Source organism: Leptodactylus fuscus, unplaced genomic scaffold, assembly GCF_031893055.1.
Source record: "Leptodactylus fuscus isolate aLepFus1 unplaced genomic scaffold, aLepFus1.hap2 HAP2_SCAFFOLD_177, whole genome shotgun sequence".
NCBI lineage: Eukaryota > Metazoa > Chordata > Amphibia > Anura > Leptodactylidae > Leptodactylus > Leptodactylus fuscus.
The window spans coordinates 106327-132956 of record NW_027440199.1 but is presented as its reverse complement, the minus strand read 5'-3'; the positions used below and the strand labels follow the sequence as shown (position 1 = coordinate 132956).

General features: G+C 50.4%; 1 protein-coding gene across 1 annotated transcript in view; it reads left to right on the top strand.

Annotated features, from left to right (window-relative positions):
- LOC142187300 (tyrosinase-like) overlaps positions 1 to 26142 on the top strand; it is a 57238-nt gene extending 31096 nt beyond the window's left edge. The window contains exons 2-5 of the mRNA XM_075261524.1: positions 2706 to 3508; positions 6203 to 6416; positions 17181 to 17319; positions 25935 to 26142. Coding sequence (XP_075117625.1) covers positions 2706 to 3508; positions 6203 to 6416; positions 17181 to 17319; positions 25935 to 26142 — 1364 coding nt within the window. The remainder of the gene's footprint in view (positions 1 to 2705; positions 3509 to 6202; positions 6417 to 17180; positions 17320 to 25934) is intronic.
- The last annotated feature ends 488 nt before the right edge of the window (positions 26143 to 26630 follow it).

The following is a 26630-nucleotide window of genomic DNA, read 5'->3' as shown; positions in this document are numbered from 1 at the left end:
CGTAACCATACCGACCCGCAGAATAACAGTCACATGTTACGTATACTGTACACTGCACACCGTAACCATACCGACCCGCAGAATAAAGGTCACATGTTACTTATACTGTACACTGCACGCCGTAACCGTACCGACCCGCAGAATAACAGTCACATGTTACTTATACTGTACACTGCACACCGTAACCGTACCGACCCACAGAATAATAGTCACATGTTACTTATACTGTACACTGCACGCCGTAACCGTACCGACCCACAGAATAACGGTCACATGTTACTTATATTGCACACTACACGCCGTAACCGTACCGACCCCCAGAATAACGGTCACATGTTACTTATACTGTACACTGCACGCCGTAACCGTACCAACCCGCAGAATAACAGTCATGTTACTTATACTGTACACTGCACGCCGTAACCGTACCGACCCCCAGAATAAAGGTCACATGTTACTTATACTGTACACGGCACACCGTAACCGTACCGACCCACAGAATAAAGGTCACATGTTACTTATACTGTACACTGCATGCCGCAACCGTACCGACCCGCAGAATAACAGTCACATGTTACTTATACTGTACACTGCACGCCGTAACTGTACCGACCCGCAGAATAACAGTCACATGTTACTTATACTGTACACTGCACGCCGTAACCGTACCGACCCGCAGAATAACAGTCACATGTTACTTATACTGTACACTGCACTCCGTAACCGTACCGACCCACAGAATAACAGTCACATGTTACTTATACTGTACACTGCACGCCGTAACCGTACCGACCCACAGAATAACGGTCACATGTTACTTATATTGCACACTACACGCCGTAACCGTACCGACCCACAGAATAAAGGTCACATGTTACTTATACTGTACACTGCACGCCGTAACCGTACCGACCCCCAGAATAACGGTCACATGTTACTTATACTGTACGCTGCACACCGTAACCGTACCGACCCGCAGAATAACAGTCATGTTACTTATACTGTACACTGCACGCCGTAACCGTACCGACCCACAGAATAAAGGTCACATGTTTCTTATACTGTACACGGCACACCGTAACCGTACCGACCCACAGAATAACGGTCACATGTTACTTATACTGTACACTGCACACCGTAACCGTACCGACCCGCAGAATAACAGTCACATGTTACTTATACTGTACACTGCACGCCGTAACCGTACCGACCCACAGAATAACAGTCACATGTTACTTATACTGTACACTGCACGCCGTAACCATACCGACCCACAGAATAACAGTCACATGTTACTTATACTGTACACTGCACGCCGTAACCGTACCGACCCCCAGAATAACAGTCACATGTTACTTATATTGTACACTGCACGCCGTAACCGTACCGACCTGCAGAATAACGGTCACATGTTACTTATACTGTACACTGCACACCGTAACCGTACCGACCCACAGAATAACAGTCACATGTTACTTATACTGTACACTGCACGCCGTAACTATACCGACCCACAGAATAAAGGTCACATGTTACTTATACTGTACACTGCACACCGTAACCATACCGACCCGCAGAATAAAGGTCACATGTTACTTATACTGTACACTGCACGCCGTAACCGTACCGACCCACAGAATAACAGTCACATGTTACTTATACTGTACACTGCACGCCGTAACCGTACCGACCCCCAGAATAACAGTCACATGTTACTTATACTGTACACTGCACGCCGTAACCGTACCGACCCCCAGAATAACAGTCACATGTTACTTATACTGTACACTGCATGCTGTAGCCGTACCGACCCCCAGAATAACGGTCACATGTTACTTATACTGTACACTGCACGCCGTAACCGTACCGACCTGCAGAATAACAGTCACATGTTACTTATACTGTACACTGCATGGCAAAAAAATTAAAAGGTGAAACGCAATGCCAGAATTGATTTTTTTTTTTAAATCCAGCAAGAAAGAGTTAATAATACGTATTCAGTAAGTTGTAGGCCTGTAAACAAATATAAACATCTATACATATTTTACCCAAAAATATACAATTACATTTGGCTGAATGTCTGGGTGCAGAGGTCATGGGAGGAGACTCAGGTGAAGCTCTGTATGGCAGTAGAGAAAGCTGTAATATCTGACAGGACTTCTCCTCCTCCTCCTCCTCACCAGCATCTGAGTGTGAGGGGAGGAGGAGGAGGAGGAGGAGGAGGAGAGGCACAGGATACTGCTAAGTGCGGGGAAACTTTTACAAGCAGTGATTGGCAGCCCCTGCAACTGGCATTGATTTCTCTGCTGCTGATCTAGTCCTAATGGTAGTGAAAGTATGGGGCCCCTAAGGATGTGGGGGCCCCTAAGGATGTGGGGGCCCCTAAGGATGTGGCGGCCCCTAAGGAAATGGGGGCCCCTAAGGAAATGGGGGCCCCTAAGGATGTAGCCCTCCCCCCTGACGCCGGCACTGACTGTAAATGCTTCCTTTTATCCCTCATTGCACTCCTTACTGTTTTAGTTGCCATACTGGCTTTCTAGGATTTCTGGCCACTTATTCCAATAAGGTAAATGTTTTTTACTGCTCCTATTTAGAAAATCTCTAAAAAACACTGACTTTTTATCCCCTTTACTCATTGTCTAATAGTAAAATGGGTAACACTAAACTTAATAGTAGTAACATTGTTTCACGTTTTTTCTAACTAGGAATTCAACATCTTCAAAAAGTTGTGGTTGGCATCATCATCTTCCTCACTATTTGCCTTTGCTGTGTGGAGAGTCAGTTCCCCAGAGTCTGCACAACTGAAGCTTCTTTTCGCACCAAGAGTTGTTGTCCACTTTGGAAGGACAAAAGTCCATGTGGTTCACTGTCAGGTCGTGGTAGATGCCGAAGCTGGATCACAAAACAAAAGATTCCCCAACATGACGATGATCGACTAGACTGGCCACGACATTATTATGACTATACCTGCGAGTGCTACGGAAATTATAGTGGTTTTGATTGTGGCGACTGCAAATTTGGCTATCATGGTGAGAAATGTGACAGAAAGAAGATGATCATAAGGAGAGAAATTCGAGAACTGTCAGTTGTGGAACAGAAAAGATTATTCAGTTACTTGGCCTTGGCGAAGACCACAAAAAGTCAAGATTTTGTTGTCCTGAGCACAGGAGACCGACATCACCGTGAGACTTACCGCTTTGTAGATGCCTCTCTCTATGATGTCTTTGCATGGATGCACTATTACTCCATGAAACCCGTCATGATCAATAGCACATTTGACCCTAATAAGAATTATGCCCATCAAGGGCCCGCATTTCCTGGATGGCATCGTCTAGGTCTTCTGTTCTTGGAAAGACAAATGCAACTTATGACCGGAGATGAAGATTTTGCCATTCCATACTATGACTGGAGGGGGGAGAAGAATTGCTCTATCTGCACTGACGAACTGATGGGATCTAATGATGCCCAAGGGGTTCTTAATCCCTACTCCCACTTTTCTTTTTGGAAGGTAAGACTAAATGACACTAATTTTAATACATATATATTTTATTATTATCCACATTTCTGAATATTGGTCCGTGGAGACAGGAGGAGACAGGCGGAGATCTTTATAACAAGGGAGCAGATAAGAGAAGGGAGGAAATGTTATTGGCTTTAAAGGGATTCTACTATTAAAAACCTTTTTTTTCTCATTAACACGACGGAATAGCCTTAAGAAAGCATATTCTTCTCCTACCTTTAGAGGTCTTCTCCGCCATGCTGTTCGGTTAAAATCCCGTTTTTTGACGGTATGCAAATGAGTTCTCTTGCAGCACTGGGGGCAGGCCCCAGCGCTCAAACAGCACTGGGGGCGTCCCCAATGCTGCGAGAGAACTCTCCAGCGCCGCCTCCATCTTCTTCAGGAACAGGGTCTTCACACATCTTTTTCTGGGGGTTGGCTTCAAACTTCTAGGCCTCGGGCCTAGGGCAAAGCCAACTGCGCATGCCCGCCGGCCACAAGAAAATGCCGCTTACAATACTGTCATTTCTTAAGGCTATTCTGACGTGTTAGGGAGAAGAAAAGAACAAGGGTTTTAATGATAGAATCCCTTTAAAGATCTCATGAAAGAATAAGAATAAGGGCAATAACAGTAACACGGTCGTCTGGATTTACTACGGCAAGCAGGGAAGAATTTTATCTGAAGAAGACATTGGTAAAGATGGGAATATCATATGGGCTCTATATGGATCAGAAGACCACATACAATCCTAGCCGTCTGGCCACCACATACACTCCTAGCCGTCTGGCCACCACATACACTCCTAGCCGTCTGGCCACCACCTATGCCCACCACCTACAACACAAGCATATGACTATAGAGATCGGGGCTACTACACTGCTTGCCAAACAACACAGGAGCAGAGAGCCAGATACATTATGTCTGCCCTTACATACACACATCAGGATACAAGGAATTAACCCCGTTCATTCCAAATACCCCTCCCCCCCCCCACCACTCCAGCAGTCTGCATTAATGACAATACATATTGGAGGTCTGGATAGATGATAATATGTAGTGGAGGCTTTTTGGATGATAAGTATAGCAGAGGTCTGTATGCAGGGGTGTATCTTGAAGGGTGGCAGAGGATGCAGTCGCACCAGGGCCCAGGAGCCTTAGGGGGCCCATAAGCAGTGGCATCAGTATTGAGATTGCAGCTTCCATCTGGCCCATAAACCAAAGAGACCCCCAGATTACCCAAACCCCACTAAGGGGCATTAGCACCATCACTATCAAGAATTCACTGTATGGATGAGGTAGGGGCCCCAGACAAAAGATTGCACCAGGGCCCACAAGACTTTAGTATCGCCGCTGTCTGTATGGTAATACATGTTGGAGGTCTGTATAGTTGAGAATATATGGTGGGGGCCTACTTAGATGATGATATATGGTGGAGGTCTGTAAAGATGATAATTCATGGTGGAGTATAGGAGTGGTAGGAGCAGGACATCTCCTAAAGGCAGAGAAAACAAAGAGATATGAGAGATCCTTCTATGTATGTGAATGAGCAGTGAATGCAGAGAGTGAGAAGAGCAAGAAAAAAAAAATCAATGGGGTTCTCCAACTTCTAAATATTATCTGCAAATCCATCCACAGCAGTTCTACACCCTCACCGTTACCGTCAATAGCCTTTGCGTGGCGTTATTTTACTTGTACCCCTGTTATTTACATGTAATGAATCTGCGGACAAACTACATTTCCCATGATGCATCTGCCTGCTCTCACTCTCTGAATGCCTCTCCCCCCTGCAATTAAAGGGGTTGTCCCATCACAAGGATCCTATCTATACTGCTTCTTAAAGGGGTTGTCCCATCACAAGGCTCCTATCTATACTGCTTGTTAGTGTGGATGTAAGACTTTTCCTAAATACACTGCTTCAGCACAACGGCTTTGTTTGTCCACCATCTTACTTTATTCAATTCATTGTGGCCACAGCCCCTGACTTAGCTGCTCATGAGTCCAGTGATGTATCTGCTGCTCTCAGGGGGAGGGAGGAGGGGCTAAGTGCAGGGAGCGAGCCTGTGTATCTAGCTATTCCTGTGTCTGCACCACATGACCTAGGTCCTGCTATCAGATAGGGGAGAGGAGCTGCTTTCATTTCTTCTGTTCTCCCAGTTATCAGGCTAGCTAATACAATTGTGTTCATTATGGCAGAGACAGGCAGTGTCTGTATGTAACACAGAATGGAGTTGCTGCTGCCTGTACTTCATAGTCCAATATGGGTGGACGGAACTACATGCTAATTTGGGGGCAGAACTAAACGGCAGGTTGCATGTGAAACCCCACCCACAAAATGATGCAAGAAACCAGGAAGAAAGAAGATTTTACAGCAGTGAAGACTGGTGAGTATGTGACGTGGGAATACCCCTTTAAATCACAGGTATGATATCCCTGTAACATCGGAGATCACATGATGCTGCTGTGACGCTTCGTCTAGCTCCCCCCTGTGAGCAGCAAACACAGCAAGTGAGAGCATGCAGATGAATCATGGGAAATGTAGTTTGTCCAAAGATTCACTGGGGGGGTTGCAGATAATCTTTGGGGAACCCCTGCACGTCACTAAAGTATTTCACAAAGCACGTTACCTTTATCTGTACTATTTGTGAAATGGTGAGAAAAAAAAAAAAAAAAAAATCATGTTTCTCTTCTTCTCTTTTCTCCAGGCCATATGCAGCGGTTTCAATTTTCCAGATGAATACTGCCCTTTGGCAGATGCTGAATACAAGATGGAAAGGCTACACAGGAGACCGGGCACCACACCCTATGCTCCCAATTTGCCCACTTTTGAAGATGTTGAAAACGCACTGAAGCTGAAAGATTTTGATACTCCCCCGTTCAACGAAACATCTCTACGTAGTTTCCGGAATTCTCTAGAAGGTGCGTGCTATGAAAACTCAGAAGTGAGGGTGAAATAGGAAAAACGTTCAGAGGATAACTCTGTCAGGTCATCGGTAGCAGATAAACATCCCAGAAGCCTGTAGGCCCACAAATATCTGCTGACTCTACCAATTTATCACACCTTGAGCCTGGTTTACATAGTTACATACTGGAAAAGGTTGGATGAATACATAGGTCCATCAAGTCCAACCTATAACCCTACACTGACCTCTTCAAATCCCTATGAGGCTAATGTCACTTGCCCCATTTCAGGGGGAAAAAAAAAACTCCTTCCAGACTCCAAATCTGACCAGCAGTATAAAACCCTGGATCAATGTGTTTTTACCAATATCTAAAACCTATATCCTGGAATATTTCTCTGTTCACTGTCACAGGTGTAGAGGACGCGCCTTTGTCACTGTCTCCGGTCTAGGTGTAGAGGACGTCCCCTTGTCACTGGTCTAGGTGTAGAGGACGTCCCCTTGTCACTGGTCTAGGTGTAGAGGACGTCCTCTTGTCACTGTCACCGGTCTAGGTGTAGAGGACGTCCCCTTGTCACTGGTCTAGGTGTAGAGGACGTCCCCTTGTCACTTTCACCGGTGTAGGTGTAGAGGACGTCCCCTTGTCACCGGTCTAGGTGTAGAGGACGTCCCCTTGTCACTGTCACCGGTCTAGGTGTAGAGGACGTCCCCTTGTCACTGTCACCGGTCTAGGTGTAGAGGACGTCCCCTTGTCACTGGTCTAGGTGTAGAGGACGTCCCCTTGTCACTTTCACCGGTGTAGGTGTAGAGGACGTCCCCTTGTCACTGGTCTAGGTGTAGAGGACGTCCCCTTGTCACTTTCACCGGTGTAGGTGTAGAGGACGTCCTCTTGTCACTTTCACCAGTGTAGGTGTAGAGGACGTCCCCTTGTCACTGTCACCGGTCTAGGTGTAGAGGACGTCCTCTTGTCACTTTCACCGGTCTAGGTGTAGAGGACGTCCTCTTGTCACTGTCACCGGTCTAGGTGTAGAGGACGTCCTCTTGTCACTGTCACCGGTGTAGGTGTAGAGGACGTCCCCTTGTCACTTTCACCGGTGTAGGTGTAGAGGACGTCCTCTTGTCACTTTCACCAGTGTAGGTGTAGAGGACGTCCCCTTGTCACTGTCACCGGTCTAGGTGTAGAGGACGTCCCCTTGTCACTGTCACCGGTCTAGGTGTAGAGGACGTCCCCTTGTCACTGGTCTAGGTGTAGAGGACGTCCCCTTGTCACTGTCACAGGTGTCGAGGACGCGCCTTTGTCACTGTCTCCGGTCTAGGTGTAGAGGATGTCCTCTTGTCATAGTCACTGGTCTAGGTGTAGAGAACATCCCCTTGTCACTGTCACCGGTCTAGGTGTAGAGGACGTCCCCTTGTCACTGTCACTGGTCTGGGTGTAGAGGACGTCCCCTTGTCACCGGTCTAGGTGTAGAGGACGTCCCCTTGTCACCGGTCTAGGTGTAGAGGACGTCCTCTTGTCACTGGTCTAGGTGTAGAGGACGTCCCCTTGTCACTGTCACCGGTCTAGGTGTAGAGGACGTCCCCTTGTCACTGTCACCGGTCTAGGTGTAGAGGACGTCCCCTTGTCACTTTCACCGGTCTAGGTGTAGAGGACGTCCCCTTGTCACTGGACTAGGTGTAGAGGACGTCCCCTTGTCACTGTCAGTGGTCTGGGTGTAGAGGACGTCCCCTTGTCACTGGACTAGGTGTAGAGGACGTCCCCTTGTCACTGTCACTGGTCTGGGTGTAGAGGACGTCCCCTTGTCACTGTCACTGGTCTAGGTGTAGAGGACGTCCTCTTGTCACTGTCACTGGTCTGGGTGTAGAGGACGTCCCCTTGTCACTGGACTAGGTGTAGAGGACGTCCTCTTGTCACTGTCACTGGTCTGGGTGTAGAGGACGTCCCCTTGTCACTGTCACCGGTCTAGGTGTAGAGGACGTCCCCTTGTCACTGGACTAGGTGTAGAGGACGTCTCCTTGTCACTGTCACTGGTCTAGGTGTAGAGGACGTCCCCTTGTCACTGGTCTAGGTGTAGAGGACGTCCCCTTGTCACTGTCACTGGTCTAGGTGTAGAGGACGTCCCCTTGTCACTGTCACTGGTCTGGGTGTAGAGGACGTCCCCTTGTCACTGGTCTAGGTGTAGAGGACGTCCCCTTGTCACTGTCACTGGTCTAGGTGTAGAGGACGTCCCCTTGTCACTGTCACCGGTCTAGGTGTAGAGGACGTCCTCTTGTCACTGTCACCGGTCTAGGTGTAGAGGACGTCCCCTTGTCACTGGTCTAAGTGTAGAGGACGTCCCCTTGTCACTGTCACAGGTGTCGAGGACGCGCCTTTGTCACTGTCTCCGGTCTAGGTGTAGAGGATGTCCTCTTGTCATAGTCACTGGTCTAGGTGTAGAGAACATCCCCTTGTCACTGTCACCGGTCTAGGTGTAGAGGACGTCCCCTTGTCACTGTCACTGGTCTGGGTGTAGAGGACGTCCCCTTGTCACTGGACTAGGTGTAGAGGACGTCCTCTTGTCACTGTCACCGGTCTAGGTGTAGAGGACGTCCCCTTGTCACTGGTCTAAGTGTAGAGGACGTCCCCTTGTCACTGTCACAGGTGTCGAGGACGCGCCTTTGTCACTGTCTCCGGTCTAGGTGTAGAGGATGTCCTCTTGTCATAGTCACTGGTCTAGGTGTAGAGAACATCCCCTTGTCACTGTCACCGGTCTAGGTGTAGAGGACGTCCTCTTGTCACTGTCACTGGTCTGGGTGTAGAGGACGTCCCCTTGTCACTGGACTAGGTGTAGAGGACGTCCTCTTGTCACTGTCACTGGTCTGGGTGTAGAGGACGTCCCCTTGTCACTGTCACCGGTCTAGGTGTAGAGGACGTCCCCTTGTCACTGGACTAGGTGTAGAGGACGTCTCCTTGTCACTGTCACTGGTCTAGGTGTAGAGGACGTCCCCTTGTCACTGGTCTAGGTGTAGAGGACGTCCCCTTGTCACTGTCACTGGTCTAGGTGTAGAGGACGTCCCCTTGTCACTGTCACTGGTCTGGGTGTAGAGGACGTCCCCTTGTCACTGGTCTAGGTGTAGAGGACGTCCCCTTGTCACTGTCACTGGTCTAGGTGTAGAGGACGTCCCCTTGTCACTGTCACCGGTCTAGGTGTAGAGGACGTCCTCTTGTCACTGTCACCGGTCTAGGTGTAGAGGACGTCCCCTTGTCACTGGTCTAAGTGTAGAGGACGTCCCCTTGTCACTGTCACAGGTGTCGAGGACGCGCCTTTGTCACTGTCTCCGGTCTAGGTGTAGAGGATGTCCTCTTGTCATAGTCACTGGTCTAGGTGTAGAGAACATCCCCTTGTCACTGTCACCGGTCTAGGTGTAGAGGACGTCCCCTTGTCACTGTCACTGGTCTGGGTGTAGAGGACGTCCCCTTGTCACTGGTCTAGGTGTAGAGGACGTCCCCTTGTCACTGTCACTGGTCTAGGTGTAGAGGACGTCCCCTTGTCACTGTCACTGGTCTGGGTGTAGAGGACGTCCCCTTGTCACTGGTCTAGGTGTAGAGGACGTCCCCTTGTCACTGTCACTGGTCTAGGTGTAGAGGACGTCCCCTTGTCACTGTCACTGGTCTGGGTGTAGAGGACCTCTCCTTGTCACTGGTCTAGGTGTAGAGACTGTCCCCTTGTCACTGTCACTGGTCTGGGTGTAGAGGACGTCCCCTTGTCACTGGTCTAGGTGTAGAGGACGTCCCCTTGTCACTGTCACTGGTCTGGGTGTAGAGGACGTCCCCTTGTCACTGGTCTAGGTGTAGAGGACGTCCCCTTGTCACTGTCACTGGTCTAGGTGTAGAGGACGTCCCCTTGTCACTGTCACTGGTCTGGGTGTAGAGGACCTCTCCTTGTCACTGGTCTAGGTGTAGAGGACGTCCCCTTGTCACTGTCACTGGTCTAGGTGTAGAGGAAGTCCCCTTGTCACTGTCACCGGTCTAGGTGTAGAGGACATCCCCTTGTCACTGTCACTGGTCTGGGTGTAGAGGACGTCCCCTTGTCACTGGTCTGGGTGTAGAGGACGTCCCCTTGTCACTGGTCTGGGTGTAGAGGACCTCTCCTTGTCACTGTCACCGGCCTGATAGACAGGACAGAGCTGCACAGGAGCCTCTTCATGTCCGCACGAATCACGCGGAGAGAAAAGGAGTGCTTGAAGTATTTTTCTCACCACATGATTCATGAGGACACTGCACGGAAAACACATGGACCCCATTATAGTCTGTGGGATCCGTGTGGTTTCATTGTGCTCTGTATGATGTAGTGAGATGTATCACAGACCTATCACTATCTCCACCATTACTGTAATGTCTCCTTATATAGTGTATATGACATCAGACCTGTGCTCTGTGTGATGTAGTGAGATTTTTATTATTATTATTATTATATTAATTCCATGGTGCTTTACATTTGGGGGTTACATACAATACACAGAATATACAGGTAGATATCATACTAACAATGACCGCCTGGCACAGTGGGGTAGAGGGCCCTGCCCGCGAGGGCTTACAGTCTATGAGGGAAGGGGGTAGAGACAGAAGGAGAGGGGGAGACTGTACAGATGGCGGTGCGGTGATAGTGTTATTGGGGGGTGTAGGCCTTCCTGAATAGGGGAGTCTTCAGGGCCTTCTTGAATCCTGTGATTGTGGGGATCAGTCTTATGTGTCGTGGTAAGGAGTTCCAGAGTATGGGGGATGCACGGGAGAAATCTTGGAGACGGTTGTGTGAGGAGCGGATGAGGGCAGAGCGGAGTAGGAGGTCATTGGAGGATCTGAGGTTACGTGTGGGCAGGTAGTGGAAGAATAGTTCAGAGATATATGGAGAGGACAGGTGAGGATGAGGTCAGAGATATATGGAGGGGACAGGTGAGGTCAGAGATATATGGAGGGGACAGGTGAGGATGAGGTCAGAGATATATGGAGGGGACAGGTGAGGGTGAGGTCAGAGATATATGGAGGGGACAGGTGAGAGGTGAGGTCAGAGATATATGGAGGGGACAGGTGAGGATGAGGTCAGAGATATATGGAGGGGACAGGTGAGGATGAGGTCAGAGATATATGGAGGGGACAGGTGAGGTCAGAGATATATGGAGGGGACAGGTGAGGATGAGGTCAGAGATATATGGAGGGGACAGGTGAGGATGAGGTCAGAGATATATGGAGGGGACAGGTGAGGATGAGGTCAGAGATATATGGAGGGGACAGGTGAGGATGAGGTCAGAGATATATGGAGGGGACAGGTGAGGTCAGAGATATATGGAGGGGACAGGTGAGGATGAGGTCAGAGATATATGGAAGGGACAGGTGAGGTCAGAGATATATGGAGGGGACAGGTGAGGATGAGGTCAGAGATATATGGAGGGGACAGGTGAGGATGAGGTCAGAGATATATGGAGGGGACAGGTGAGGTCAGAGATATATGGAGGGGACAGGTGAGGATGAGGTCAGAGATATATGGAGGGGACAGGTGAGGATGAGGTCAGAGATATATGGAGGGGACAGGTTGAGGACGAGGTCAGAGATATATGGAGGGGACAGGTTGTGGATGGCTTTGTATGTTAGCGTTAGTAGCTGGACCTCCATTCGCTGGGCTATAGGTAGCCAGTGGAGGGACTGGCAGAGGGGAGCAGCTGATGAAGATCGGGGGGTGAGGTGGATTAAGCGAGCAGCGCAGTTTAGGGTGGACTGGAGGGGGGCGAGGGTGTTTGCTGGGAGTCCATGGAGAAGGGTGTTGCAGTAGTCTAGGCGGGAGATTATGAGGGCCTGGACGAGCATCTTGGTAGTTTCCTGGGTGAGGAAGGGGCGAATTCGGTGGATGTTCTTGAGCTGGAGGCGGCAGGAGGTGTTGAGGGCTTGAATATGTGGCTTGAAGGATAGGTCAGAGTCCAGGGTTACCCCAAGGCATCGGGCCTGTGGGACAGGGGTAATTGTGGTTCCATTAACTTTGATGGATGGGTCAGATGGAGGGGCCATACAGGATGGGCTGAAGATGATAAACTCTGTTTTCTCCATGTTGAGTTTGAGAAAGCGGGAGGAGAGGAAGGAGGCTACGGCCGCTAAACAATCTGGAATTCTGGCCAGCAGGGAGGTCATGTCTGGTCCAGAGATGTAGATTTGGGTGTCATCGGCATAGCAGTGGTACTGAAAGCCATGAGATTCAATGAGTTGGCCCAGGCCAAGGGTGTAGATGGAGAACAGGAGGGGTCCTAGGACGGAGCCTTGGGGGGACACCTACAGAGAGAGGGCGAGGTGATGAGGTGGTGTGCGAGTGGGAGACGCTGAATGTGCGGTCGGTGAGGTATGAGGAGATCCAGGAATGGGCCAGGTCTGAGATACCAAAGTATGAGAGAATTTCTAACAGGAGGGAGTGGTCAACTGTGTCAAAGGCAGAGGAGAGGTCGAGGAGGAGGAGGACAGAGTAATGGCGCTTGGCTTTGGCGGTTAGCAGGTCGTTAGTGACTTTTGTTAGGGCAGTTTCAGTGGAGTGCCGGGGTCTGAAGCCTGACTGAAGTCTGTCAAAGAGCAGGTTGGATGAGAGATAGGAGGAGAGTTCGGAGTGGACATGCTGCTCAAGAAGTTTTGAGGCGTACGGGAGCAGTGAGATGGGACGATAGTTGGCAGGAGAGGACGGGGCGAGGGACGGTTTCTTAAGTATAGGTGTGACAGTGGCGTGTTTGAAGGCTGAGGGGAAGGATCCATTGGTTAGGATAGATTGAAGAGATGGGTTAGAGCTGGAGTAATGACTTCAGCGAGTTTGGGGATGAAATGTGACTGGATCGGGTCAAGCACGCAGGAGGTGAGGTGGGATTTGGAGATTAGGGAGGAGAGTTTTTCGTCAGTTATGGAGGAGAAACAGGTCAGGGATGGGGAGCAGCGAGTAGTTGGGTAGAGGGGTTGTCGGGGGAGTAGGGTGAGGCTGTCTCTGATGGTGTCAATTTTAGTTTTAAAGTAAGAGGCGAAGTCGTCAGCTGAGATAAGTGATGTCGGAGGGGGGGCGGGAGGACGGAGGAGGGAGTTGAAGGTGGAGAAGAGCTGTTTGGGGTTGCGAGAGAGTGAAGATATGAGTGTGGTGAAGTAGACCTGCTTTGCAGAGGTGAGTGTGTTCTTAAATGAGAGCACAGCTTCTTTGTACCTGAGGAAATCCTCCTGGGAGTGGCTTTTCTTCCAGAGGCGTTCTGCAACCCGCGAGGCACGTCTCAGTTTTTTAGTCAGGTCAGTGTGCCAGGGTTGTCTATTGATCGGTTGAGCTCTGGTGTATGTGTAGGGGGCTACAGAATCAAGGGCTGAGGTAATGGTGGTATTATAGAAGGCAGCAGCGGCATCTGTGTCCTGGAGTGAGGAGATGTCAGCGAGTGGTAGGAGAGAGTCTGAGAGGGTGCAGGTGTCAAGGCGGTGGAGGTTCCTGCGGGGGCGTGTTGGTTTAGAGGTTGGGGTGTCTATTGGAGAGGAGAGGGCAGAGAATGTCAGCAGGTTGTGGTCAGAGAGCGTGGATGGAGAGTTAGAGAGGTTGCATATGGAGCAGAGGCAGGTGAATATTAGGTCTAGTGTGCCCCCTTTATGTGGGTGGCAGAGGAGGACCATTGGGAGAGACCAAAGGAGGCGGTGAGGGACAGGAGACTGGAGGTGGGGGGGGGTCTGTGTTAATGGGGATGTTGAAGTCGCCCATGATGATGGTGGGGGTGTCTGTGGATAGGAAGTGTGTGAGCCAGGTGGTGAAGTGGTCGATGAAGGCAGCGGTAGGTCCCGGCGGTCGATATATGACGGCCGGTTGGAGGGTGAGTAGATACGAACAGCGTGCACTTCAAAGGGTGAGGGCAGGTAGCGCCTGGATAGGGGCAAATGAGCACTTGTCTGTCAGGAGGACGCCTACACCTCCACCAGGTTTGTTGTTGGGGCGGGGGGGGGGGGTATGTGAGAAGTGCAGACCTCCATAGGAGAGGGCGGCGGGGGAAGCGGTGTCTGAGGGGGTCAGCCATGTTTCTGTGAGACAGAGAAATGTAAGTTTATTAAGAATAAAAAGGTTGTGGATGTAGGTAAGTTTATTACATACGGAGCGGGCATTCCATAGTGCACCAGGGAGGGCGGGGGGAGGGGTAGGGGTGAGTGTGATTGGTAGGAGATTTCGGAGGTTCCGTGTGCTAGCGCCAGGTGTGGGGATTCGCTGGGGAGGTCCAGGGTTAGGAGATATGTCACCAGAAGTAAGGAGGAGCAGGGAGAGTGACAGCAGGTGATGGTAGGAGAGGCTGCGGGGGGGTTGTATGTGTCTGGGGCAGAAAGCCTGCAGGTTTGTGAGGAGCAGAGAAAGTGATATGGTGGGGTAGGAGAGAGGGAGAGATGAGGAGGTAATTACTGACCAGGCTGGTTTGGGGTGGAAAAGTGGTTTTTACAAGGATTGGGAGAACAACAGTGATTAAAGTGAGAAGCATTTCTGTTACAGCAGTTGGATTGTGTTACCTTCTGGTTCAATTCTGAAGCTACACTTAGATGCACACAGGATTGCCAAATGACCAGAGGTCTTACATTTATACAAGCCAAAGTTTGTCAGATGTCTATCAGGTGTAAGTGGGCTGTGCATATAAGCAGACACATTCAGGCCAGAATCAAAGTAAAGGAAATGAGACCAGGGGGAGCCCAGCAGGGTGTACAGACAGGGGGAGCACGGCAGGGTGTACAGACAGGGGGAGCCCGGCAGGGTGTACAGACAGGGGGAGCGCGGCAGGGTGTACAGACAGGGGGAGCCCGGCAGGGTGTACAGACAGGGGGAGCCCGGCAGGGTGTACAGACAGGGAGAGCCCGGCAGGGTGTACAGACAGGGGGAGCACGGCAGGGTGTACAGACAGGGGGAGCCCGGCAGGGTGTACAGACAGGGGGAGCGCAGCAGGGTGTACAGACAGCGGGAGCGCAGCAGGGTGTACAGACAGGGGGAGCCCGGCAGGGTGTACAGACAGGGGGAGCCCGGCAGGGTGTACAGACAGGGGGAGCCCGGCAGGGTGTACAGACAGGGGGAGCACGGCAGGGTGTACAGACAGGGAGAGCCCGGCAGGGTGTACAGACAGGGGGAGCCCGGCAGGGTGTACAGACAGGGGGAGCCCGGCAGGGTGTACAGACAGGGGGAGCGCGGCAGGGTGTACAGACAGGGGGAGCCCGGCAGGGTGTACAGACAGGGGGAGCCCGGCAGGGTGTACAGACAGGGGGAGCCCGGCAGGGTGTACAGACAGGGGGAGCCCGGCAGGGTGTACAGACAGGGGGAGCGCGGCAGGGTGTACAGACAGGGAGAGCGCAGCAGGGTGTACAGACAGGGGGAGCCCGGCAGGGTGTACAGACAGGGGGAGCCCGGCAGGGTGTACAGACAGGGGGAGCCCGGCAGGGTGTACAGACAGGGGGAGCCCGGCAGGGTGTACAGACAGGGGGAGCCCGGCAGGGTGTACAGACAGGGGGAGCCCGGCAGGGTGTACAGACAGGGGGAGCCCGGCAGGGTGTACAGACAGGGGGAGCCCGGCAGGGTGTACAGACAGGGGGAGCCCGGCAGGGTGTACAGACAGGGGGAGCGCGGCAGGGTGTACAGACAGGGGGAGCGCGGCAGGGTGTACAGACAGGGGGAGCGCGGCAGGGTGTACAGACAGGGGGAGCGCGGCAGGGTGTACAGACAGGGGGAGCCCTGCAGGGTGTACAGACAGGGGGAGCCCGGCAGGGTGTACAGACAGGGGGAGCCCGGCAGGGTGTACAGACAGGGGGAGCGCGGCAGGGTGTACAGACAGGGGGAGCGCGGCAGGGTGTACAGACAGGGGGAGCCCGGCAGGGTGTACAGACAGGGGGAGCACGGCAGGGTGTACAGACAGGGGGAGCCCGGCAGGTTGTACAGACAGGGGGAGCCCGGCAGGGTGTACAGACAGGGGGAGCCCGGCAGGGTGTACAGACAGGGGGAGCCCGGCAGGGTGTACAGACAGGGGGAGCCCGGCAGGGTGTACAGACAGGGGGAGCCCGGCAGGGTGTACAGACAGGGGGAGCCCGGCAGGGTGTACAGACAGGGGGAGCGCGGCAGGGTGTACAGACAGGGGGAGCGCGGCAGGGTGTACAGACAGGGGGAGCCCGGCAGGGTGTACAGACAGGGGGAGCCCGGCAGGGTGTACAGACAGGGGGAGCACGGCAGGGTGTACAGACAGGGGGAGCCCGGCAGGGTGTACAGACAGGGGGAGCCCGGCAGGGTGTACAGACAGGTATCACAACTGATATAATGGCTACAAAATGCTTAGAGACAAACCAACAGAATGCTTGATTGATAATAACAGGTAGAGAGAAATACAGTTAAACTGTATCACAGACCTATAACTATCACTATCTCCACCATTACTGTAATGTCACCTTATATAGTGTATATGACATCAGCCCTGTACTCTGTATGATGTAGTGAGATGTATCACAGACCTATCACTATCTCCTCCATTACTGTAACTAGCTTATATACTGTTTATGACATCAGCATTGTAAGGTGTCCCCTTTCCACTGTCTATTGGCTGTTATCTGATGTCAGGTGATGCTAAAGTCCGAGTCTGAGTCACACACACTTGTTCGGATTCGTTAGGAGACTTTGGATGTTATTATATACTTCATGTGATAAGACCCCTCACTGATCTTCAGTCTATTGTAAGGATCTGATGTTTTACATTTCTGTGATTATGGCACCAAAAGAACGTCCTTTATTTTCTAATCTTTTTCTAGGCTTTTTGGCACCAGATGGGATCACTCTAAAGAGGAGTTTACACAACCTGGTCCATATATACTTGGGGGGCACCATGTCCCAGATACCAATTTCTGGCAATGACCCAATATTCATCTTGCATCACGGCTTCATTGACAAGTGAGTGTCAGAATAAAACCTTTATCATGTTATATCAACATCAAACTCGCCGGGCAGATTCACGAAACTGAAAGCAGCAGAAAATTTGCTTACTATGTACCAAACATTGCCCCTGTAGTTTGTGTTTTAGCCACTTTTCAAAGGGGGTGAGTATGAATTGCATCAAACTGGAACGGAGCACAAGAAACAGGGGTTGTGCACTAGAAACACTAATATTCACCAGAAATTGCATGACAGAAACATTAATACTGCCCGAGAACTAGAAACACCAATACACAACAGGGACGACACAACATATACACCAATACTGATCAGGGACTGTGCACCAGGAACTCTAATACTCACCAGGGACTGTGCACCAGAAACACTAATACTGATCAGGGACTGTGCACCAGGAACTCTAATACTCACCAGGGACTGTGCACCAGAAACACTAATACTGATCAGGGACTGTGCACCAGGAACTCTAATACTCACCAGGGACTGTGCACCAGAAACTCTAATACTGATCAGGGACTGTGCAATAAGAACACTAATACTCACCAGGGACTGTGCACCAGGAACTCTAATACTGATCAGGGACTGTGCACCAGGAACTCTAATACTCACCAGGGACTGTGCACCAGAAACTCTAATACTGATCAGGGACTGTGCAATAAGAACACTAATACTCACCAGGGACTGTGCACCAGGAACTCTAATACTGATCAGGGACTGTGCAATAAGAACACTAATACTCACCAGGGACTGTGCACCAGGAACTCTAATACTGATCAGGGACTGTGCACCAGGAACTCTAATACTCACCAGGGACTGTGCACCAGAAACTCTAATACTGATCAGGGACTGTGCAATAAGAACACTAATACTCACCAGGGACTGTGCACCAGGAACTCTAATACTGATCAGGGACTGTGCACCAGGAACTCTAATACTCACCAGGGACTGTGCACCAGAAACTCTAATACTGATCAGGGACTGTGCAATAAGAACACTAATACTCACCAGGGACTGTGCACCAGAAACTCTAATACTGATCAGGGACTGTGCACCTGGAACACTAATACTCACCGGGGACTGTGCACCAGAAACACTAATACTCACCAGGGACTGTGCACCAGGAACACTAATACTCACCAGGGACTGTGCACCAGAAACACTAATACTGATCAGGGACTGTGCACCAGAAACACTAATACTGATCAGGGACTGTGCACCAGAAACACTAATACTCACCAGGGACTGTGCACCAGAAACACTAATACAGAATATGTAGGGTTCAAATACAGACAGAAAGATATATTACAAAGAAAATCATTTCACACAATGGGACTGAGGGCCCTGCTCACAAGAGCTTACAATCTATGAGGTAGAGGGGGTGACACAGGAGGTAGCAGGGGCGGCATTGCTTATACAGGGGTCAGACACTTCTGTAATAGAGGTGACTGTCATTACACAAACATAAGACTTTATGAGCCGTCACCAGTCGTGTCCTGTGAACACTAATACTCACCAGGGACTGTGCACCAGGAACACTAATACTCACCAGGGACTGTGCACCAGGAACACTAATACTCACCAGGGACTGTGCACCAGGAACACTAATACTGATCAGGGACTGTGCACCAGAAACACTAATACTCACCAGGGACTGTGCACCAGAAACACTAATACTGATCAGGGACTGTGCACCTGGAACACTAATACTCACCAGGGACTGTGCACCAGAAACACTAATACTCACCAGGGACTGTGCACCAGAAACACTAATACTGATCAGGGACTGTGCACCAGGAACTCTAATACTCACCAGGGACTGTGCACCAGAAACACTAATACTCACCAGGGACTGTGCACCAGAAACACTAATACTCACCGGGGACTGTGCACCAGAAACACTAATACTCACCGGGGACTGTGCACCAGAAACACTAATACTGATCAGGGACTGTGCACCTGGAACACTAATACTCACCGGGGACTGTGCACCAGAAACACTAATACTCACCGGGGACTGTGCACCAGAAACACTAATACTGATCAGGGACTGTGCACCTGGAACACTAATACTCACCGGGGACTGTGCACCAGAAACACTAATACTCACCGGGGACTGTGCACCAGGAACTCTAATACTCACCAGGGACTGTGCACCAGAAACACTAATACTCACCAGGGACTGTGCACCAGGAACTCTAATACTCACCAGGGACTGTGCAGCAGGAACACTAATACTCACCAAGGACTGTGCACCAGAAACACTAATACTCACCAGGGACTGTGCACCAGAAACACTAATACTCACCAGGGACTGTGCACCAGAAACACTAATACTGATCAGGGACTGTGCACCAGGAACTCTAATACTCACCGGGGACTGTGCAATAGGAATAATAATAATAAATGTTATTTATATAGCACAAACATATTCTGCAGCACTGTACAATTTGTAGGGTTCAAATACAGACAGAAAGATATATTACAAAGAAAATCATTTCACACAATGGGACTGAGGGCCCTGCTCACAAGAGCTTACAATCTATGAGGTAGAGGGGGGGACACAGGAGGTAGCAGGGGCGGCATTACTTATACAGGGGTCAGACACTTCTGTAATAGAGGTGACTGTCATTACACAAACATAAGACTTTATGAGCCGTCACCAGTCGTGTCCTGTAACATGTGGATGGAGCTCGGACCTATAAAGTTATCCTGAGATGACATCATATCATGTGGGGTAATGTGGGGGCGGGGACAGAGGAGGGGGAAGGGTTTACGTTAGACATTGTGATCGGCCGGTCTGATAAGATGCGTCTTTAGTTTGCGTTTGAAACTGTAGAAATTGGGAGTTAATCTGATTGTCCGGGGTAGAGCATTCCAGAGAAGTGGTGCAGCTTGGGAGAAGTCTTGTATACGAGCGGGGGAGGTTCTGATAATAGAGGATGGAAGTGTTAGGTCATTGAGTGAGCGGAGAGCACGGGTTGGGCGGTAGACAGAGATGAGGGAGGAGATGTATGGAGGTGCAGCATTATGGAGAGCCTTGTGGGGGAGGGGGAGAACTTTATATTTTATTCTATGATGAATAGGCAGCCAATGTAGCGACTGGCACAGACCGGAGGCCTCGCTGTAGTGACCGGCACAGACCGGAGGCCTCGCTGTAGTGACCGGGACAGACCGGAGGCCTCGCTGTAGTGACCGGCACAGACCGGAGGCCTCGCTGTAGTGACCGGCACAGACCGGAGGCCTCGCTGTAGTGACCGGCACAGACCGGAGGCCTCGCTGTAGTGACCGGCACAGACCGGAGGCCTCGCTGTAGTGACCGGCACAGACCGGAGGCCTCGCTGTAGTGACCGGCACAGACCGGAGGCCTCGCTGTAGCGTCTAGCCTGATAGATGAGCTGCTGCATTCAGAGTAGATTGTAGAGGGGAGAGTTTAGTGAGGGGAAGACGGATTAGTAAGGAGTTACAGTAGTCAAGGCGAGAATGAATCAGAGAGACAATAAGTGTCTTTAGTGTATCTCTGGTGAGGAAAGGGTGTATTCTGGAGATGTTTTTGAGGTGGAGGTGACATGAACGTGCAAGTGATTCAATATGAGGGGTGAAGGAAAGGTCTGCGTCACACATGAGCCCGAGGCAGCGGGCCTACTGCCTAGGAGTTATAGTAAGGCCTGAGACTGCAATGGATATATCAGGGACAGATCTGTTAGATGGTGGAAACAGTAGTAGTTCAGTCTAAGGCTGCATTCACACGGAGTAAACGCTGGCGTTTTTTGTGTGTTTTTTGCACATAGCGCCGCGTTTACGCCGCGTAGCGTCGCGTTAACGCCGCGTATACGCCGCGTTAACGCCGCGCTATTTAGCGGTGGCGTTGCCCGGCGTATACGCGGCGTATACGCGGCGTTAACGCGGCGCTACGCGGCGTAAACGCGGCGCTATGTGCAAAAAACACACAAAAAACGCCAGCGTTTACTCCGTGTGAATGCAGCCTTAGAGAGATTTAGTGTCAGAGCGAGGACATGATATTAGAGACAGCAGAGAGACAGTCACTGGTGTTCTGTATGAGTGCAGGGGTGATGTCACGGGAAGATGTGTATAATTGGGTGTCATCAGCATAAAGATGGTACCTGAAGCCAAATCTGGCAATGGTTTGTCCAATGGGGGCTGTGTAGAGAGAAAAGAGCAGGGGGCCGAGGACCGAGCCCTGAGGAACCCCAACAGCAAGGGAAAGAGGGGAGGAAACAGAGCCCGCGAATGATAGACTGAAAGTGCGGTCTGAGAGATAAGAGGAGAACCAGGAGAGTGCAGTGTCCATGAGGCCGACTGAGCGGAGCAGAGTGAGGAGGAGATGATGGTCAACAGTGTCAAAAGCTGCAGAGAGGTCCAGAAGAATAAGAAGAGAGAAGTAACAATTGGATTTAGGCATTAGGGGATCATTGGAGACTTTTGTGAGAGCCGTTTCAGTAGAGTGCAGAGCGCGAAAACCAGATTGTAAGGGGTCAAGCAGAGAGTTAGCAGAGAGATAGTGGATTACACGAGAATAGACCAGGCGTTCCAAGAGTTTAGAGATGAAGGAGAGGTTAGAGACGGGTCGATAGTTAGCAGCACAGGATGGGTCCAGGGAGGGTTTTTTCAATAGCGGAGTTATAACAGCATGCTTGAAGGAGGATGGGAAGATTCCAGAAGAGAGAGAGAGAGGTTAAATATTTTAGTAAGGTAAGTCGTGACAGCAGGCGACAGAGATTGGGGAAGGTGCGAGGGGAAGGGGTCACTGCTGCAGGTTGTGGGGCGAGATGAAGAAAGTAGTTGGGAGACTTCCTCTTCTGTAACAGGTTCAAAAGATGAGAATGGACAGTCTGAAGTGCGGTTGGTGAGGGGATCAGTACTATCGTAGGTGTGGGAGTCAATGCCACCTGGGGCTTGGGCAGTAATTTCCTAACGGATCTTATCAATTTTATCATGGAAATAAGTGGCCAGGTCATCAGCACTGAGGTCTGTGAATGGCGTCTGCACCTTGGGTGTGAGTAAGGAGTGAAAAGTTTCAAAAAGCCTTTTAGGGTTGCTGGAGAAAGAAGAGATGAGGGCAGTGAAATAGTCTTGTTTGGAGAGGTGAAGGGCAGAACTATATGGTTTAAGCATAAACTTGAAGTGGAGGAAATCTGCAGGCGAGCGTGATTTTCTCCAGAGACGTTTGGCACACCTAGAGCGCCGCTGAAGAAATCGTGTCTGTGGCGTGTGCCAGGGCTGCTGCCTCCTATGTGGGACTTTACGAGTGGAGGGGGGAGCCATCTCATCCAATGCATTTTTAAGGGTTTCATTATAGTGACTGGTGGCCAGATTGGGAACAGGAGATTGAGGAGATGGGGGACAGAGAGGATGGTAGAGTATCTGAGAGGTGCTGGGTGTCAATAGCACGCAAGTTCCTATATGTGTGATGGGTAGGTGTATCTTGTGAAGAGGAGAGGACACTGATGGTGAGAGACAGAAGATTATGATCAGAGAGGGGCAGAGAAGAGTTAGTAAATTTAGAAACTGTGTGGAATCGATGGAAGACCAGATCAATCGTGTTTCCACCCACATGTGTGGCAGAAGAAGAACATTGTGAAAGAGAAGTGGTTAATGAGAGAAACTGTGAGGCAGCTGGGGAGTGAGGGGGGCAATAGGGATGTTACAGTCACCCATGATGAGGGTAGGAATGTCACTGGATAAAAAGTGGGGAAGCCAAGAAGCAAAGTGGTCCAAGAATTGGTAGGGTGAGCCAGGTGGGCGGTAGATCACAGCTACACGTAAGGAGAGTGGGCGGAAAAGTCTGATAGCATGGACTGCAAATGAGGAGAATGTGAGTGAGGGTACCGGTGGAATGGCCTGAAAAATGCACTGTGGTGACAGAAGTAATCCTACCCCACCACCCTGCCTGTTGTCAGGCCTAGAGGTGTGTGAGAATTGTAGGCCACCATGAGACAGAGCAGCAGGGGAGGCCGTATCTGCCTGCTGGATCCAGGGCTCAGTAAGGGCGAGCAGGCCGAGGGATTTACTAAGGAATAAGTTATTAATATATTCTAGTTTGTTACACACTGAGCGAGCGTTCCAGAGAGAGCAGGTAAGAGACAGGGGGAGATGAGGGGAATGAACGTGGTGAATACTGATGAGGCTTGTAGGCCTTCTATGTGTGCAGGGAGAAGAGTTAGTGAAGGAAGGAGGGCCGGGGTTAGGAGAGATGTCCCCAGCAGCGAGGAGGAGTAACATGGACAGAGACAGAAGGGGGTTCAGTGATTTATGGGGGCGCTTATATGTGGTATCACTGCTAAAAGAAGTAAAGGGGAGATTAAAGAGACTGAAAAGTGTGTGAGAGCTGTACATGGGAGAAGGAAGAAGAGAGGGACTGATATGGATGGAGTGTACTGGTGGTAGAGATGGAGGAGAGGACTGATATGTATAGTGTATACTGGTGGTAGAGATGGAGGAGAGGACTGATATGTATAGTGTATACTGGTGGTAGAGATGGAGGAGAGGTCTGACATGGATGGAGTGAACTGGTGGTAGAGATGGAGGAGAGGACTGACATGGATGGAGTGTACTGGTGGTAGAGATGGAGGAGAGGACTGACATGGATGGAGTGTACTGGTGGTAGAGATGGAGGAGAGGACTGATATGTATAGTGTATACTGGTGGTAGATGGAGGAGAGGTCTGATATGTATAGTGTATACTGGTGGTAGAGATGGAGGAGAGGACTGATATGTATAGTGTATACTGGTGGTAGAGATGGAGGAGAGGACTGATATGTATAGTGTACTGGTGGTAGGGATGGAGGAGAGGACTGATATGTATAGTGTACTGGTGGTAGAGATGGAGGAGAGGACTGATATGTATAGTGTATACTGGTGGTAGAGATGGAGGAGAGGACTGACATGTATAGTGTATACTGGTGGTAGAGATGGAGGAGAGGACTGATATGTATAGTGTATACTGGTGGTAGATGGAGGAGAGGTCTGATATGTATAGTGTACTGGTGGTAGAGATGGAGGAGAGGTCTGATATGTATAGTGTGTACTGGTGGTAGAGATGGAGGAGAGGTCTGCAGGAAGACAATGGCTAAGATACTAAGAGGCAGTGTAGCTATAGCATACCATGAGGTAAAACTTGTTGTTTTAGGTGGCAATTTACCTGGTGTTCTGCCATGGTTAGCCGGTTCCGTGCCATGTATAAGTTACGGTTATGGTTAATCTGCACTTTGGTTAATCTGCACTTTGGTTAAGATGCATGCTGCAAATGAAATGCCCCTGCATGAAATGCTTCCCATAAGCTGTATCTACTTATGTAGGAAATCAGAGCTACAGAACTAGCACTAATTTAATTTGTTAACTAATTAATCTACAAACTGTGACACATGAGGAGAGCGGCAGTGCGGAGCCAAGAAACAGCCATAAAATCAGTGAGGAGCAAAAGACTGACACTAGTACAGATACCCTCCTATATCCCCCCCTGCTACCTCCTATATCACCCCCCGCTACCTCCTATATCACCCCCCGCTACCTCCTATATCACCCCCCGCTACCTCCTATGTCACCCCCCGCTACCTCCTATATCACCCCCCGCTACCTCCTATATCACCCCCCGCTACCTCCTATATCACCCCCCGCTACCTCCTATGTCACCCCCCGCTACCTCCTATATCACCCCCCGCTACCTCCTATATCCCCCCCTGCTACCTCCTATATCACCCCCCGCTACCTCCTATATCACCCCCCGCTACCTCCTATATCACCCCCCGCTACCTCCTATATCACCCCCCGCTACCTCCTATATCACCCCCCGCTACCTCCTATATCACCCCCTTCTACCTCCTATGTCACCCCCGCTACCTCCTATGTCACCCCCGCTACCTCCTATATCACCCCCTGCTACCTCCTATATCACCCCCCGCTACCTCCTATATCTCCCCCCGCTACCTCCTATATCACCCCCTGCTACCTCCTATATCACCCCCCGCTACCTCCTATATCACCCCCCGCTACCTCCTATATCACCCCCCTCTACCTCCTATGTCACCCCCGCTACCTCCTATATCACCCCCTGCTACCTCCTATATCACCCCCTGCCACCCCCTATATCACCCCCTGCTACCTCCTATATCACCCCCTGCTACCTCCTATATCACCCCCTGCTACCTCCTATATCACCCCCCGCTACCTCCTATATCTCCCCCCGCTACCTCCTATATCACCCCCCGCTACCTCCTATATCACCCCCTGCTACCTCCTATATCACCCCCCGCTACCTCCTATGTCACCCCCCGCTACCTCCTATATCACCCCCTGCTACCTCCTATATCACCCCCCGCTACCTCCTATATCACCCCCTGCTACCTCCTATATCACCCCCTGCTACCTCCTATATCACCCCCTCTACCTCCTATATCCCCCCTACTACCTCCTATATCACCCCCTGCTACCTCCTATGTCACCCCCTGCTACCTCCTATCCCCCCTTTCCCGCTACCTCTTGTCCCCCCTTCCATCAGATAGATTGGAAGCAGGACCCTCACTCCTATTGCATAAATTGATTTTGTCTGTACATGAACCCCATAATTTATGAATTTTGTTCTCCCATATTGTACACAGGATTTTTGACACCTGGATTTCCAGACATAACGGTTCCCCTGAGACTTATCCTGAGAATAATGAGCTGGGACAAGGCCCCGATGATTGTTGCACCCCATATTTCCCATGCTATAAGAATAAAGATCTTATCCGCAAGTCTACAGAGTTTGGATATGAATATTCCCCTTTTCACCAGAAGCGGCCACTGGGATGGAAAAGCCTTCAGTAAGTTACAGAATTTATGATGAACTCATGTACCACATTGGACAAACATCTGGAACGTGGCAGAGCTAAAGGGCATTGTCGTAACCCGAACATGCTGCCACACCAACCTCAGTCATGTGTGTGATATGTCCATACAAATGTATTACCACCTGTCAGTTCCAATAAAAATGGGAAACTCAAATCTATATCATTGCTTCATTCTAAATGTAACAAAGCGGAAAGCCGAATAGCTCATAGAGCAGCAATGCTGGGTGTGTGACTTGTGACCACTAAGGCCAACGATTGGCAGCAGTGGTCACAAGATGGCAGGAGATCACCAGGAGGCAGTGAAGCATCGGAGCTGGACCAGCTGGGGATCAACAAGGTGAGAACTGGTTTATTTTTAGATTGTAACATTCGTGTCAATTTTCCAGTATTGTAAAACCTCTTTAATGCCTTCCTAGTAATGGACTTGTATCACACAGTCCTTGAGGAAAGTACAGATACGTCCAA